This window comes from Mobula birostris, chromosome 4, assembly GCF_030028105.1.
Source record: "Mobula birostris isolate sMobBir1 chromosome 4, sMobBir1.hap1, whole genome shotgun sequence".
Classification (NCBI taxonomy): domain Eukaryota; kingdom Metazoa; phylum Chordata; class Chondrichthyes; order Myliobatiformes; family Myliobatidae; genus Mobula; species Mobula birostris.
In genome coordinates, this window is record NC_092373.1 from 10,937,843 (window position 1) to 10,955,877 (window position 18,035).

The 18,035-nt window shown below is 42.2% G+C and overlaps 2 protein-coding genes across 11 annotated transcripts in view; one reads left to right on the plus strand and one right to left on the minus strand.

The window, feature by feature from the left end:
• Nucleotides 1–8,836, plus strand: part of sec62 (SEC62 homolog, preprotein translocation factor) — a 45,212-nt gene extending 36,376 nt beyond the window's left edge. For both annotated transcript variants that reach the window (XM_072254911.1, XM_072254912.1), the window contains 4 exons: nucleotides 1,903–1,998; nucleotides 3,425–3,485; nucleotides 3,677–3,796; nucleotides 6,390–8,836. In XM_072254911.1, coding sequence (XP_072111012.1) covers nucleotides 1,903–1,998; nucleotides 3,425–3,485; nucleotides 3,677–3,796; nucleotides 6,390–6,835 — 723 coding nt within the window. In that variant the 3' untranslated portion in view covers nucleotides 6,836–8,836. The remainder of the gene's footprint in view (nucleotides 1–1,902; nucleotides 1,999–3,424; nucleotides 3,486–3,676; nucleotides 3,797–6,389) is intronic.
• The window catches only part of LOC140196160 (NAD kinase-like), a 117,454-nt gene that overhangs the window by 12,110 nt on the left and 87,309 nt on the right, over nucleotides 1–18,035 (minus strand). For 3 of the 9 annotated variants that reach the window (XR_011885638.1, XR_011885640.1, XR_011885637.1), the window contains exon 12: nucleotides 15,507–16,185. The exons of 3 other annotated variants lie outside the window; for them this stretch is intronic. Coding sequence is in view for 2 of the 6 variants with exons in the window: in XM_072254906.1 (XP_072111007.1) it covers nucleotides 16,026–16,185 (160 nt within the window). In the remaining 4 variants the exon portion in view is untranslated. Of the gene's footprint in view, nucleotides 1–8,479; nucleotides 16,186–18,035 lie in introns of those variants that run through there. 3 more of the 9 variants (XM_072254906.1, XM_072254905.1, XR_011885639.1) reach the window with 2 other exon arrangements.

An 18,035-nucleotide genomic window follows, 5' to 3' on the forward strand; every position in this document is an offset into this window, starting at 1 on the left:
GTACTGGAATGAACTGCTAGAGGAAGTGGTTAAGGCAGGTACAGAGATAGGAAAGGTTTAGAGGGAAATGGCTCAGACTTGGGCAAATGGAATCAGCTTAGAAGGGCATCTTAGTTGGGCTGGATAAGTTGGACCAAAGGGCCTGTTTCCCTGCTATATTTTTTTTGTATTTGCTTTTCCAAAAATGTCCATATTTTATAATATTTTAAATAGTTATTAATACTTGGGCAGGCTGGAAATCCAAAGCAAAACAAAAAGAGTAATACCTTTAGTAGTTTTGTCATGTTCAGCATGAAGAAACATTCATTGTTTTAAAGGTTTAGCAGTTCTCAGAACTGCAAGTTTTAGGATGGAAGTTCCATGCAAAATAATTGAGTGTTCTTCTGAGTGAAGATATAAGCAGAAACAACTCAATGCTGACCACAAGTTCTGGGCCTAAAAAGCCTCAGAACAACTGCTGTTCCATGATCCTTCAGCACTGAAATGGAATAAGATACCAGCAGTACCAACCATTGAAAGATGGTTGGCCTAGTTAAATTCAGGACTGGAAGTTGGGCAGAACACCCCACCATCACCACCGCTCCTAGGGAAGTGTTTCTGTACAGTACCTGTCACTGGTACAGAGAGGAAATTGAGAGCAAAAGTTTAGATATTGTGGAGGAGTTCAGAGGCTTCTGGTAAAAGGGCAGCACCCTTGGTTGCAGCCACCTGTCTGTATCCAGCAAATGGTTGGACACTGGTAATATAGCAAGTCCAGTTGATTGGTTCATTGTCAAGACCGATGGCAGGGGCAGCTGTGTGGCCTCAGTTGTTAAGCAGACCAGACCCTCATGCGGTGAGCGCATTGGAATCCGTGCTGGGTCGGGGGCTGGCTTTTTCCGTGGGCGCTGCTGTCCTGTATTTGCTTCCTGGAAGATAAGCTGGATTGCCTGCGGCTGACCCAGCGCAAGATGGGGAACTACTGCATGTTTGTTCTTGTAGAAACGTGGCTGCAGGACAACATCCCATGCACTTCCAGTCTGCAGACCATGCCACAGGGACTTGTGCTAATACTATTTGTGTGACTGTATGTGCTATCATAACTATATGTGGTGTGTGTGACTGTCCTTACTCTGCTTTGCACCATGGACCTGGAGGAATGCTGTTTTGTTGAGCTCTATACATGTGTATGGTTGAATAACAATTGAACTTGAACTTGATACAGCTCAAGACTTATAACTGACCCATTCTGTAACATACACACACCTAAATACTTGCGATTGGCCCACCCAGCTTTTTTTTAATTCTTAGGAAGCGTGATTGTACACTTCTAAGATCACTCAGGAGTTCTTTACCATCAGAAAAAGATCTGATTGAGGTGATTAAAATTATTATACAAGCCCGTGTTGTCTAACTAACCTACTAACCCATATGCCTTTGGAATGTGGGAGGAAACAGACCATCCAGAGGAAGCCCACGTGGCCGCAGGGAGAACGTGCAAACTCCTTATAGACAGCTGCACGCATTGAATCCACTGTAGTAGTGTTACACTCACTAAACTACTGTGCCGCTGTATAATTATAATAATTATGAAGATGAAGTTAGAGAGGTAAAGTGCCAGACCTGACAAACATTTGGTACATTAATTAAGGATATTCTTTAAGAAATTAAGAGGAAAAGTTAGCTGAGTAATAGTGGTGCGATTGTGGTATTTGTGAACAGGCGTTGCTGGAATAATTAGCATTGATGGGTTCAAAGGAGGAGGAGTGGCTATGTAGAGTCTAAGTGATTTGACTGGAGGACAGTTAGTGTGAAGCATTTACTTATCAGGTCCGTTTTCATTCTGGTAATTCTTTCCACTTTTCCAAACCTGACCCTCACAGCTGCAAGATAGTACATCAAAACTGTATTGTTTTTTTTTAGGATGAAGCTCCAGGAACACCAAAGAAAAAGAAGGAAACGAAAAGAAAATTTAAACTGGAGCCGCATAATGACCAATTTTTCCTTGATGGAAATGAGGTAAAACAAAAGAAATAAAAATGATTAGCCTTATTATCATATGTACATTGAAACATCAAAACATACAGTGAAATGCATTGTTTGCTTCAGTTGTTGCATCAATGGCCACTGCAGTTGATCAAATCAAATGCTGCTTTCAGTGCCAACATAGAATGCCCACAACTTACTGACCCTTACCCTGTTACTCTGACTGGGCGTATTTGGAATGTAGGAGGAAACCAGAGCACCCGCAAGAAACCTGTGCAGGCATGGGGAGAATTATGTACAGGCAGCAGTGGGAATCGAACACTGATTGCTAGCACTGTAAAGCATAACACTCACTGCTTGCCACTGTGCCTCCCTGGTAATCATCAGCCGTAGAAGCTTTCCCAAGGAGGCCTGTCTTGTTGCCCTCTGTGCAGATGATGCTATGCAGTACAGTCCCATTGATACAGGGCAATGGCCCAGAGTAATGGGTTTCTGACATTTAGTGATTATCATCGGGACTCTGGTGTTGCAAGGCAGCAGCTATAACAGATATGCCACTGGGCTCCCCATTTTTAAAATTAAAAACAGCTTCTTCCGAAACCCTTTCCAAGCTGGTGACCCATGGTCAGAGGTCGTCGGTACCTCTTGCCCCACTAAGCATGGTCACCACTTAGTTCCATTCTGACCCCAGCAAGGGTCATAGAACTGTCTAGTCTAGAACTGGAACCTGGTGCTAACTCTGATCCTTTAGTCCCCAAGATTGTTTTAAAAATGGGAAGCTCAGTGGTATATCTGGTATAGCTGCAGCTTTGCAACGGCAAAGTCCCGGCTTCAGTCTTAACATCGGGTACTGTCTCTGGGCTTTCCTGCAACAGCATGCATTTCCTCGTGCACTCGTGTGTGGGTGAGTGGTATAATCTGGGGACTTGGGGGGGAAATAATGAAGGTGTGGAGAGAATAAACAATAATGGAATTAAAGGTTAGCTTTATTTGTCAGGTATACATCGAAACATGCGGTGAAATGTGTCATTTGTATCAAATCAAAGCAGCAAAAATTGTGCTGGGCAGCTCCCAAGATTCAATGAGATTAGACTTATCACTTGTACAGTGAAACATACGGTGACTGTGTCATTTGTATCAATGACCAACACGGTCTGAGGATGTGCTGGGGGCAGCCCGTAAGTGTTGCCATTCTTCTGGCACAGCATAACGTCTGTAACTTATTAACCTTAATCTGTATGTCTTTGAAATGTGGGAGGAAACCAGAGCACCCAGAGGAAACCTATGTAGTCACAAGGAGAACATACAAACTCCTTACAGAAAGCGGCAAAAATTGAACCCCTGTCGCTGCTCCAACACCACCTGATCTGAATAGTTACCAGCATCTTTGTGCTTTTATTTCTGTACTTCCAGTGTTTGGAGTGAATACTCTGTCCATTTCTGTGATTTTGTTTTGCAGGTTTATGTGTGGATTTATGATCCTGTTCATTTCAAGACGTTTGCAATGGGACTGGTATTAGGTAAATGGTTCAAGGAGCCATCAGGCACCACGATTTATGTATGCTTATTACCCCATTCATGTCTTCATCCACCCTCTCCCCCCTGTGCACTGCCACCTCACCCCTCCCTATTTTGCTTACTTGCTCTAGCGGTCTGTCTTGACTTCAGAGTAGGGCTGGACTAACGTTGTGTGTGTTTGGCTGTTGAACAGTTATTGCGGTGATAGCTGCCACACTTTTTCCATTGTGGCCTGCGGAGATGCGAGTGGGTGTTTACTACCTCAGTGTTGCTGCGGGCTGTTTCGTGGCCAGCATCCTCCTCCTCGCAGTGGGTGAGTGAAGATCTGCATTCGATTATTTTCCACCTTGCGCGCCCACGCTAACTGCTATGGCACAACAGCATAGCAGTTAGCGTTCGCTATAGCGCCAGTGACATGCATTCAGTCCCTGCCGCTGTCTGTAAGGAGTTTATGCGTTCTCCCTACCACCACGTGTGTTCTCTGCAGGTGTTCGTTTCCTCTCACTATCCAAAGATGTATGGTTGAATTAGTCACAGGAGTGTAATTGGGCACCTCCTGCTCATTGATCGGGTTGTATCTTTAAATGAAACAAATTAATGAGACTCAATGTAGATTGGGAGATTGCTTTGCCGAGCACCTATGCTCCATCCGCCAGAAAAAGCGAGATCCACCAGAATCTACCCATTTTAATTGCACTTTTCATTTCCATTCCAATACTGTCACGATGAGGTGACACTCGGGTTGGAGGAACAGCACCTTGTATTCCGCCTGAGTAGCCTCCAACGTCGATTTCTAGATGGCACCCCACCGCCTTTCCCTTGCCCCTCCCGCACATTATTTCCTTATCTGCACATCGCCTCCCTCTGGTGCTCCTCCCCCCCTTTTTTTTCTTCCATGGCTTTCTGTCCTCTCCTATTAAAATTCCCCCTTCTCCAGCCCTGTATCTCTTTCACCAATCAACTTCCCAGATCTTTACATCACTCCTCCCCCTCCCGTTTCTCCCCCACCCCCCACCTTTTAACTCTACTCCTCATCCTTTTTTCTCCAGTCCTGCTGAAGGGTCTTGGCCCAAAATGTCAACTATACTCTTTTCCATAGATGCTGCCTGGCCCACTGAGTTCGTCCAGCATTTTGTGTGTGTTGCTTGAATTTCCAGTATCTGCAGATTTCCTCTTGTTTATAATCATCGTACAACTGATTTATAGCAAATAAATTTCACAAGATTACAAGTGCCTGGAGCATCAGAATTCAGTCCCAGTGTCCTCTGTAAGGAGTTTGTACATTCTCCCCAGGGCCACGTGGTTTTCCTCTGGGTGCTATGCCTTCCTCCCACATTCCAAAGATGTACCAGTTAATAAGTTAATTAGCCAGTGTAAATTGTGCTGTGATTAGACTAGAGTTAAAAATCAGTTGCTGGGCGCAAAGGGCTGGAAGGGCCTATATCTCAAAATGAGTAAATATATGATTGAAATGTGTGCAAATAGGACTAGCATGATGGACGAGTTGGGCTGAAGGGCCTGTTGTTTAATGCTGTAAGACTCTGTGAAAATAGTCTTAAGGAGATGAAGCCGAAGCTACAGCATTTTATATCACACTCCTTTCAGGATGTCCTGTATTACAAAACAGTAATAAAATTTGTCAATTTTATTGTGATATAGGGAAGGTAAAGCCACTGAGCACAGATCTGCTGTACAGTGCCACTCTGGAAAGATAACCTCATGATTTTAGTAGAGAAATAAATTACTTTTGGCCAGGGAGAGGACTCCACATGTCTGAATAGCATCATATTGCAAGCAGTTTTGGGTCCCTTGTCTAAGAAAGGATGTGCTGGCATTGGAGAGGGTTCAGAGGTGGTTCACAAGAATGATTCTGGGAATTAAAGGATTAATGTATGAGGAGCATTTGATGGCTCTGGGCCTGTACTCGCTTGAGTTTAGAAGATTGACAGGGCAATCTCACTGAAACCTATTAAATATTGAAAGGCCTGGATAGAGAGGCTGTTTGCAGTAGTGGAGGAATCTCAAAACCAGAGGGAACAGTCTCAGATTGAAGGACATTCCTTTAGAATAGAGATAAGGAGGAATTTCTCCAGCCAAAGGAAGATGAATCTGGGTAATTCATTGCATTAGAGAGCTGTGGAGGCCAAGTCATTGGGTGTGTTTAAAGCAGAGGTTGATAGGTTCTTGATTAGTAAGGCGGCAAAGGTTATGGGGAGAAGGCAGGAGAATGGGATTGAGCGGGGATAATAAATCAGCCATGATTGAATGGCAGAACAGACTTGATGGGTGAAATAGCCTGATACTGCTCCTGCATCTTATGGTCATAGCACATTTTCCCATCGTCATCCCTCTTGCAAGGCTGCGCTCCTTCTGCCAAGGTTATTGTGCTTAACTCTCGAAATTGGGATATCAGTGCCGAATTTTTTAATTTGGCCAAGAGGTTCCTCACTGACCCCCCCCCCCCCCCCCCCGCGCGACTATTTTTAAAGAAAACAGAAGTACAGCTTAGGAACAGGCCCTCAATGTGCCAAACTAATTAAACACCCACCAATCTAATCTCTTTTGTCTACACAATGCCCATATCCCACCATTCATCTGCCTATCTAAGAGCCTCTTAAATACCACTGACACGTTTTTTTCTTTGCTTTGTGGCAGCAGAACAGTGCAATTTTTTTTTAGAAAACTAAAAGAACTACTGAGGTAGTTCATGGGTTGGCACATTGTTCATTCAGAAATTTGATGATGGAGGGGAAGAACCTGTTCCTAAACTTTCGGGTGTGAGTCTTCAAGCTCCATTAAATTTTGTGTCCAGGAGGTGGCCTTATCTTTTGGTAATAGTGTGACTTTTATGACTGACTGCTGCTTAGTACTGATGCTTATATATTCATCTCTTCAAATCCTTGCAGCTCGATGCATTCTCTTCCTCTTAATCTGGCTCCTTACTGGTGGCCGCCACCATTTCTGGTTTTTGCCAAACCTGACAGCGGACGTTGGCTTCATAGACTCCTTCAGGCCCCTATACACACACGAGTATAAAGGGCCTAAACAGGACTCCAAGAAATCTGGTGAGGAAAAACAGCCACAACTCAGCGAAGAGGAGGCGAAGGAGGAAGAAGGAGAAGACTCGGGAGCAAAGGCATCAGTGGCGGTGGAGAGCGCAGTCGCAGAAAGGGTGTCAGACACGGACAGTGACCGGAGGGATGATGACTGTTCCCAGCATAGCAGCGGTAATGGGAATGACTTTGAAATGATCACTAAAGATGAACTAGATCAGCCCACAGATGACGAGGACGAGGAAGAAGAGGAGGAGGAGGAGGAGGAGACGACACAACCACTACACAGCAAGTCATAGAACAGGGACACTTCTATTTCTGGCAGTCAAGCACAAGGAGCTGATGGTGGAGACAGTTCCACATTGTTGGGGACATCTGGTCAATTGTGGATGCCACAAATGAGAAATTGTGAAATTTAAAACTGCATGATAAGCATAGCATTTTAAAATTGTCCCACTCAAAACACAATGATCAAAAGCCACTACATTTTGGTGGAGTTGGAGGGAGTCATAGAATTTTCCTCAGTGTTTTGTTTCAAAGACTATGAATTTCCCATCACAAATACTGCCCATTCAGTGGTCTGAGAGAAATTCACAAAGCTGTCTGTCCATCCTTGCTCAGCAGAAAGAACTGAGGGGCAAAATCTCAGAGTCGTGGTTTAAAATACCCACATCCCTAGCATCTGTACTCTCTAGGCTCAGTGGACTTACCAACTACACTCAAATAAACAGCAAATTAACATGTTGCCGTAAAGCTGGAAGATGCTATCATCCAGGCAATTGACATCTTTGAGATCTGGAGAATGTGTGGGTGCCAGATCTTCTTTGAAAGGTCTCCCGGTTTTGCCGCAAGTTTGACCAGTAAGAGTGCAAATCTGGTGGTGGGAGTTCTGTTAAGAAACAGAAAGCTGAACCAAAATAGAAAAGTCCATTTCTATTTAATAAGCTCCTTGAATCTGGCAACAAACCATTAAATGTGTCTTGTTTGCTACATCAAGCAGTCCTTCCATTTCAGTTAAAATTTGACATCTTTACCGTTATTAACAATTAATAGAAGCAAGTGTTTATTTTTCCAACTGCTGTGGATGGAATTGGTTAAACGTATGCAGAAACAATATTTAAGGATTGCCTTTATAATTAGGAATAAATAAAATGATGCTTCGGCTATGCACAATATGTGATAATTTCAGAAATTTAGGTTGTGTAGCCAAAGAATTTCTGTCCCTTCAAAGCATGAGATTAGTTAATGGATGTAATTATTCTCCAACATCTATTAGTTTTAACCTCTTTCAGCAGTGAGGAGAATAAGAAAGGTTGGGAAGTGCCAATTCAACTTGGCCATACAAAATATTCCTTCCAAAAATGATGCAGAAATGATTTTGAATTGGATCTATGTTTCAGCTAAAGTAATACTCAACTGGCTGTAATTTTCGCATTGCATGTAAGTTTTATCAGACAACTGCAGCTGTAGACTTTCATGTGGTTTGGAAGGACCAGAAAAAAATGAAACTCTTACACAGGAAATCCTGATGCCATTGTGAATCTCATTGACCCTATTACTCAATAAGTCCTTTTGCAATAGAATTTCAGACTTTATTGATAATTAACATCTTATTCCTTAATATCCCTTCAACTGCAACACACATGGCCAGCCAATTAGAAGTGTTAAAAAATGTTTTATTCAGTTTCAAGCCTTTCTATATCCATTAGACCTCTGACACTTTCCTGGTGGCTGATGTTTTGAGTTAAATGTGGAACTTAATTAGTCTCCAGCATCTGTTTGTCGTGCGGTATTGAACTGAGCTCTGACATTTCACAGAGTAACCCGAACATGGACCACATAACTTTGTAGTTACTGTTTAATTAATTAAACTATAGCACAGAAAAGAAATACTTGGTAGTGTAGGAATTTTCTATATTCATATGCTTTTCCTAATGAAATGATAAAGCATTTTTTTTCTCTGTTATCATGTGTCTTTCTTGGAGAAAGATTTGCCAGCGTGCCAGTTGTTTTTCTGGTAGTGAGTATGAACCTGCTCTCAAATGTTTTTTTTTTGAGTATTCGTACATCGTATAGTGTAGCTCTTGGCCAGTGCTCTTTTGTGTGTATTGCAGCAACAAAGAGAGAGAGAGGAGAGAGAGTGAGAGGAGGGGAAGTGCTTGCTCCTTGCTCTTGTTCAAACCCAGTTATGTCCATATTTGGATTGCTATATAATTTAAAGATTTGTCTTTATGATTACTGGAACATTATTTAAACAATAACTGTTTAGCTATTTGAGGAATTAAATGTATCCTTTAATGCAATTAAAAAAATGAAACAGTTGTGTGGCTCTTGATTTACCTTTTCATTTTAATTCTAGAAGAAGGGTCAAGTAAAAATACTGGTTTTTAGCAAGGCCAAAACTATAATTTTCTCACATCACAGCCTGTAACCTTCTCTAAACTCTGATACAAATTGTGTCCAGATAGAACTGGCACTCTAGAAAGGAACTTTGAGATCTTATTTTTAAATAATTGATAGAATAACCAATTCTGAAATTAAAATAGAATGGCACAATTTTGTGATGGCCTTTCAACCAATTCCAAGATCAATCTAATTCTTCCCTCCCATATAACCCTCCATGTGCCTATATCACCTCTCATTCTCTATCACTATAAAAAGTCCCAGCTCACTCAATTTATCCTCATAAGATATGCTCTCTAAACCTTCCACATCCTTCCTTTCATGGAGTTGTTAAAATACATTAGGACGGATAAGTCCCCGGGGCCTGACGAAATATTCCCAGGCTGCTCCACGAGGCGAGGGAAGAAACTGCTGAGCCTCTGGCTAAGATCTTTATGTCCTCGTCCACGGGAATGGTACCGGAGGATTGGAGGGAAGCGAGTGTTGTCCCCTTGTTCAAAAAAGTTAGTAGGGTTAGTCTGGGTAATCATAGACCAGTGAGCCTTACGTCTGTGGTGGGAAAGCTGTTGGAAAAGATTCTTAGAGATAGGATCTATTGGCATTTAGAGAATCATGGTGTCAGCAGGGACAGTCAGCATGGCTTTGTGAAGGGCACAGTGTGTCTAACAAGCCTGATAGAGTTCTTTGAGGAGGTGACAAGGCATATAGATGAGGGCAGTGCAGTGGATGTGATCTACATGGATTATAGTAAGGTATTTGACAAGGTTCCACATGGTAGGCTTATTCAAAAAGTCGGAAGGCATGGGATCCAGGGAAGTTTGGCCAGGTGGATTCAGAATTGGCTTGCCTGCAGAAGGCAGAGGGTGGTGGTGGAGGGAGTACATTCAGATTGGAGGATGTGACTAGTGGTGTCCCACAAGGATCTGTTCTGGGACCTCTACTTTTCGTGATTTTTATTAACGACCTGGGTGTGGAGGTAGAAGGCTAGGTTGGTAAGTTTGCAGACTACACAAAGGTTGGTGGTGTTGTAGATAGTGTAGAGGATTGTTGAAGATTGCAGAAGAGACATTGATAGGATGCAGAAGTGGCAGATAGAGTTCAACCCAGAGAAGTGTGAGGTGGAATGCTTTGGAAGGACAAACTCCAAGGCAGAGTACAAAGTAAACGGCAGGATACTTGGTAGTGTGGAGGAGCAGAGGGATCGGGGGGTACATGTCCACAGATCCCTGAAAGTTGCCTCACAGGTAGATAGGGTAGTTAAGAAAGCTTATGGAGTGTTAGCTTTCATAAGTCAAGGGACAGAGTTTAACAGTCGTGATGTAATGATGCAGCTCTATAAAACTCTGGTTGGGCCACACTTGGAGTACTGTGTCCAGTTCTGGTTGCCTCACTATAGGAAGGATGTGGAAGCATTGTGAAGGGTACAGGGGAGATTTACCAGGATGCTGCCTGGTTTAGAGAGTATGGATTATGATCAGAGATTAAGGGAGCTAGGGCTTTTACTCTTTGGAGAGGAGACATGATAGAGGTATACAAGATATTAAGAAGAATAGATAGAGTGGATAGCCAGTGCCTCTTCCCTGGGGCACCACTGCTCAATACAAGAGGATATGGCTTTAAGGTAAGGGGTGGGAAGTTCAAGGGGGATATTAGAGGAAGGTTTTTTACTCAGAGAGTGGTTGGTGCGTGGAATGCACTGCCTTAGTGGTGGAGGCAAATACACTCGTGAAGTTTAAGAGACTACTAGACAGGTATATGGAGGAATTTGAGGTGGGGGTTTATATGGGAGGCAGGGTTTGAGGGTCTGCACAACATTGTGGGCCAAAGGGCCTGTAATGTGCTGTACTATTCTATGTTCATGAGGCGACCAAAACTGAACACAATACTCCAAGTTTGGTCTAACTCTTAACAAAATAAGGCAGAAAAAGTTATTCTGACTAATTGCAATGAACTGTTAGAAGCAGATTGGTAGCTTCCAAAAGGAGGTTGAATAATATGTGGGGTAGGATTGGGAATGGGTCTGCTGCCTACTTTCTGCTGTAAGATGCTGAAAGCCTTCATCACAAAATTGGGGACAAGCAGCACAGGATTTTCCATACTTAAGTAATAAGGAACTGTTTTTCTTTTTATGACTGAGATTTCTGTCCCATAACTAAAGCAGAGCTTCTGTGGCTAGCTTCTTTCTGGGGATTATTGCCTAAACTGGTGTCAGGTAAGTGTTCAATTGTATTATTTTTGTCATTGTAGATTGGGAAAATGAAGTTGGTACCAGATTCTAAGTGGGGGATTTCTAGAATGCTAACGAGATGGCTTTTTAGAGCATCGTGTGGTTGAGGATTGGGAAGCTTTTAAAAACAAACAGAAGGCAATGATAGAACACAAAAGTAAATTAGCCATTAATATAAAAGAGGATACATTTCTGGAAAAAGTTTTGGTAAAGTTTAAAAGAGCGACGAGAGTGGATATCGGGCTGCTGGAAAAGGATGATGGAGAGTTGGTAACATGGGACAAGGAAATGATGGATAAACTAGGTATTTTGCAGCAGTCTTCACTGTGGAAGACACTAGCAATATGGTGGAAGTTCCAGGTGTCAGGGATCATGAAGTGTATTAAGTTAACATTATTAGAGGGAAGGTTCTTGGGAAACAAAGGTAGATAAAGTCACTTGGACCAGATGATGTACATCCCAGGGTTCTGAAAGAGGTTGCTGAAGAGATTGTGGAGGCATTAGTAATGATCTATCAGGAATCACTAGATCGTGGAATGGTCTGGAAGACTGGAAAATTGCAAATGTCACACCACCCTTCAAAAAGGGAGAGAGACAGAAGGAAACTATAGGGCAGTTAGTCTGACCTCAGTGGTTGGGAAGGTTTTGGAGTTGATTATTAAGGATGAGATCTCAAGGCGCTTGGAGACACATGATAAAATAGGCCGTAGTCAGCATGGTTACTCAAGGTAAAATCTCACCTGACAAATCCATTGGAATTCTTTAAAGAAATAACAGGATAGACCAAGGAGAACTGGTTGATGTTGTTTACTTGGATTTTCAGAAGGCCTTTGACAAGATGCCACAAGAGGCTGTTAAACAAGCTGCAAGCCCATGATATTACAGGAAAGATTCTAGCATGGATAAAGCAGTGGCTGATTGGCAGGAGGCAAAGAGTGGGAATAAAGGGAGCCATTTCTGACTGGCTGCCGATGACTAGTGCTGGTCCAAAGGAGTCTGTGTTAGGACCAATTCTTTTTACATTATATGTCAATAATTTGAATGATGGCTTTGCTGCAACATTTGCAGATGATATGAAGGTAATTTTAAGGACATTAGAGAGGCTACAGAAGTACTTAGATTAGGAGAATGGGCATTAGAAGTTGCAGATGGAATACGCCATTGGGAGATATATGGTCGTGCACTTTGGTAGAAGAAATGAAAGCGTTGACTATTTTCTAAATGGAGACAAAATACAAAAATAAGGCACAAAGGATGCAACATTAGCATTTATTTCAAGAGGACTAGAATATAAAAAACAAGGATGTAATGTTGAGACTTTACAAAGCAGTGGTGAGACCTCGGAGTATTGAGGTTTTGAGCTCCTTAGAAAGGATGTGCTGAAACTGGTAGGGTTCAAAAGAGGTACACAAAAATGATTCCAGGATTTAATGGCTTGTCTCCTGAAGAGTGTTTGATGGCTCTTGGCGAGTATTCACTTGAATTCAGAAGAATGAGGGGTGACCTCATCGAAACCTATTGAATGGTGAAAGGCCTTGATAGAGTGGATGTTGAGATGATATTTCCTACCATGTGAGAGTAAGGCAAGTGGGGACAGCCTCAGAACAGAGATGAGGTGGAATTCTTTGCCACAGTTATTTGTGGATGCCAAGTCTTCATGTATATTTAAGTCAGAGATTGACAGATTCTTGATTGGTCAGGGATAGGGGAAGGCGGCAGGAAACTGGGGCTGAGAGGAAAATTGGATTAGCCATGATGAAATGCTGAATTGAGTAAATCTGAGAGACTGCCTCATCTGAAAAAAATGCTTGGGCTTCCAGAAGAAAACTGACCAAGGGCTGAAGTTGCATCTGTAGTTCCAGGGGAAGGTGCCTGGAGTGGGGGTGGCCATTGCTAGTGATGGAAGAGTGGACCAGAGAGTCAGAGGTCTGTCCCTTCAAAATACTACAAAAGGAAGATGTCTGTTGGAGCTGTCACCCTATAAGAGGCAGAAATTAAAGTATGATTTTTGAATCTGGAGTCTAGGTGGGAGTGCAAGATGAGAATGAGGAACTTTTTGTTCTGGGTGAGAGCAGTAGTGCAGGAAATGAGATATAGTGCAAGCCAGAGAGATATGCAACCCATACTAATGGAGAAAGCACAGTATTGTTAAAAAAAATTTGAACACTGGTCATCAGAATTGTATGATTAAAGCAAGGGAAACTAGAATAGAGTGGACTCAAAGAAGATGGAGGGAAGTCAAGATAGGACAGAACAGTACAATACAGGAATAAGCCCTTCGGCCCGCCATGTGAATCTAGACTAACCCCATTTGCCTGTACATCACTCCATTCCCTGCCTGTTTGTTTGCTCATCTAAATGCCTCCTAAACGTTGCCACTGTACCTGCCTCACAACCACCCTTTGTGCAAAATGCTTCTTTCACACATCTTTAAACTTTCAACAACATAAAGTGATTCAGTGTTTGAGGGCATTCATGAACAAGTATAGATTGGAAAGAATCTTGGTTCCCACTGGCCAGAGCTATTGATCCCAAGCAGCCGAGACCACAGATACTGGAATCTGGAGCAGCAAAACAAGAAGCTGGAGGAACATCTGTTGGGGTTGGGATGGAGGATGGGGAGTCGTTGTTTCTGGTGAAGATTTTTCAGCTGACTGGTAAGATCTCAAACTGAAACCTTGGCTATCCATTTCCTCCACAGATGTGCCTGACCCCCTGCATTCTCCAGCATCAAGTATGAGGGCCCCAGATGCAGGGTATGAGGGTCAAATGAATGTTGAAAGTGAGCAGACAGAAATGCTGTGGAACTTCAATTACCACATCCCATTTATTGCTGCTACCTCTCAACCAAATGCCAGCATGATTTTAAAGTTACATCAACTACACTGCAACACACACAAAATGCTGGAGGAACTCAACAGGTCAGGCAACATCTATGAAAATGACTAAACAATTGTTATTCATCAGTAAGGTCTCAGCTGAACTGTTGTTTACTCATTTCCATCACTGCTATCTGACCTGTTCAGTTCCTCCAGGATTGTGTGTGTTCCTCTAGATTTCCAGCATCTGCAGAATCTCATGTTTATCAAATACACTGCACTCCTGTTAATTTAACGAAGTAAAAGAGTAGCATGATTTAAGATTTAAAATAGTTTATTGAAAAATCTTTGGTAATTTTGTATAATATTCCATATACTTAAACTGGAAATGTAAACTGTTTTAATGTTATGGGTGTATCTGCAGCAAGTTCAATATCTACCTCACTATACTGTGCATTCATCCATTATGAAAATGTAGATATTATTTTTGAATTTGGTTCTCTTTGACATATTATCTGTAAGTTAAATTGGGAACATTAATGTCAATTACAGCTGGAAATCATTTTAGTTTGACCTCCTTAAGGGTACAAACATTGAATTTTGATCATCACCCGAAATGCAGTGTTTGCTAGCTCTTGGGCATTTAGCACTGTAGCCCCAATGCATAGCTCTTCCTTTGCCCTCGTCCCTGCTCTCAGAACAACGTTCATCCACAAGTTGGATCCAAGACTGACGAATTACGTTGTAGACATGCACAATGGAAATTAAACCAGGTGAAATCTCCATTCGGGCAAAAGCCACATAGGCTAGTGAAGATAACTGTATGCCATCAGACTGGGCAGGAATGAAGTTTGAATTCCTCAGGAAAGATTGGTTTGCTGATATTGCAGCCTGAACTCATCCGCACTTAAATGTGGGGCAATTGAATGAATTAACTTTAAGAAAACAAGCCAAGGAATATAGGCTGCCAATTTCGCAACAAGTCTCACTTGACTAAGTTGCAAACTAATGATAGGCCTCAAAAATGACCATTTTGAAATAGTATCTTTCCTAGATATTATTTTCTATTTTTGCCAAAGGGACAATGTAGTTACACCGCTCCATCCAAAGTGGCAAATTTTAACATCCTGGAATGCTGAAACTTGGGAAACAAAGTAACGGCCAACTTCCCTTCATTCACCAACTGGAAATAAACTTCAACTGTGCCAGTCAGTAATGATGTCGCAAGCATTAGACTTGAAGTAATGTCTTGGCTAAAAATAAATATGCATTTCAATAGCATGGCTTATAATCACTGGAGATTCCAATATATATCCAAATCAGGTTCCTTCTTCAGGTGTCATCTCTGTGGTAAATAGAGAAATCAATCTAAAAGATCCCATAAACAGCAACAATGGTGAATCTGCTTCAATCATGGTCAATAGGGAAGCAAATGTTGGTAGGACAATGGAGAAAGATCTGTAATTCAAAGTAACAACAAATTTTTATGCCCGCAAGAGAGAACATGGGACCTTTGCTTACCAACACATCCAAAACGATGGTCTGACTCTGCAGCACCTCCTCAGCAATGGGACGAGACTGTCTTCAGGTCTCTGGAGTGATACTTCATTCCATTCTTCTGTCTCGGGTGAAACTGTCATATTCCATTTTTAACATTACATCTGCAGCAAGGATGCATTCCGTAAAATCTGCTAACTTGCTTATAAAGGCACCTTGAAAGAAAGGCAAGAAAGCAGTAATATCCAAATTCCAGTCCCGAGTGAAGGGAGCTGATGCATTTTCACCATTCTTCCCGGTTTTCTGACTCCAGGAATTTTCTTTTCTTCAGGGTGACGAAGGTACAAGGAATTGGGCATGGAAGGGGGCTTCCAGAGAGAGGAAGACAAAATAATTGTAACTGATCAAATATTACTCTGGCAGTCTTCCAATTAATGTGAATGGGATGCATACCCTTTCAGCCTAACTCAAGGGGGTTACGATTTATTTTTAAGGGAAATAGCAAGGAGAGTGATATAGGGGAAAATGAACGTGCACCTCGGACTAACATTCAGTGTCTGAAGAATCCGTGATTTCTTCAAAGCGCGACTGCTTTTTGCGGACGTTCCAGTGTAGGCACTCAGCAAGGCTATCAAACCAGTCATACACAAGGTCATGACAGCAGATGGATGGCACTGGGTAGCAGGATGTTGTTACTGTAATACTAAAATGGAAAACATAATATGTTAACACTATCCTATTCCCTCTGATCTTGCGCTCATTGCTTCAAAGTAGCACCATACAACATTTCATCTTCCAGACTGCTGGATCTAATACATTCATTCATGTGCCGTGTCATATGACACGGACGATCATGGTGTTTCCATGACCATGATTGTTCTTGGCAAATTTTTCTATGGAAGCGGTTTGCCATAGCCTTCTTCTGGGCAGTGTCCTTACAAGGCAGGTGACCCCAGCCATTATCAATACTCTTTAGAGACCCATCAGTGGTCGCATACCAAGACTAGCTGCGCATATGACCATCCACCACCTGCTCCCATGGCTTTATGTGACCCCAATCAGGAGGCTAAGCAGGGTGACCTGCAGACTAGCAGAAGAACATCGCCACCCCACCACCCAGGTTCTAATACGGCAAGGGCACAACTGTTTAATTCTAGTTTCCCCACATCAGGAAGGACATGGAAGCTGTGCAGAAGAGGATCATGAGGATGTCGCTTGGATTAGAGGGTATATACTATGAGAAATTGAATAAAGTAGGTTGTCTTCTCTGGAGCAGTAGGAGAGCTGTTGGATATTTATAAGATTACAAAGGGGATAGATTGTGCACACAAGTATCTCCTAACCAGGGTCAAAACTAATACTAAAGGACATGCATTAAAGGTGAGAAGGGTAAAGTTCAAAGGAAATGTATGTGGCAAGTTTTGTTTTTACAGGTAGCGGTGTCAGAGTGGTAGTGGAGGGAAATACATTAAGAGTCTCTTAAGATTACACAGAAAATGAAGGGATATGGACATCCCCTAGGCAGAAGGGATAAATAGATGTACAGTGGAGGTTTACCAGATGCTGCATTGATTAGTTGCCTTGAACTATAAAGAATTGGACTAACTTATGAAAGGCACAGGTGAGGAAGACAACAAGACATGTCTCCCCTATCATTGAGTTAATTTTGCAGCTCTATAAAACTCATTAGATCACATTTGGAATATTGTGTTCAGTTCTGGTCACCTCATTATACAGAGCATTCGAGGGTGCAGAGGAGATTTACCAGCATACTGCCTGCATCAGAGAGCATGCCTTATGAGGATAGATCGAGAAAGCCAGGCCATTTCACTTTGGAGTGAAGGAGGATGAGAGGTGACTTGATCGAAGGTATGAACTATAGATGGAGTGGATAGCCATTTTTCTGCCAGGAGAGTAATGATTAATAAAAGGTAGCATAATTTCATGGTGATTGGAGGAAATTATAGGGGAGATGTAAGAGGTAGAACTTTTTTTTCCTAGACAGTAATGGAACACACTGCCAGTGTGGTGATAAAAGCAGATACATTAGGAACATTTAAGAGACTCCTTGAAAAATGGAGGGCTATATAGGAGGGAAGGGTTAGATTGATCTTAGTTTAAAAAGGTCAGCACAACATAGTGGGCTGAAGGGCCTACACTGTGCTGTATTGTTCTATTTTCTAACAGAGGTAAATAAAACTAGAAGACATAGATTTAGGATAACGGGAAAGAGATTTAGAGAGTGGCAAGCTTTGAAAAAGTATTTAGAACCTGCACTTGAATTGACTGCATGTGGAAGACAGGATTACTATGGATGGGTGCCCATTACTCAGCATAGAGATGCTGAAACAAATGGCCTGTTTCCATACTGTATGACTCTTTAAAATGTATAGTGTCATCTCACAACAGCAAATTGCTTTGTTCATCGTGGATAAAGCTGCTGATGGTTGCAAACTCAACCAGTTCCATCATGGGCAATAACCTCCCCAGCATTAAGGCCATCTTCAAATGGTGATGCCTCAGAAAGGCAACTACCGTCACAAAGGACACCCA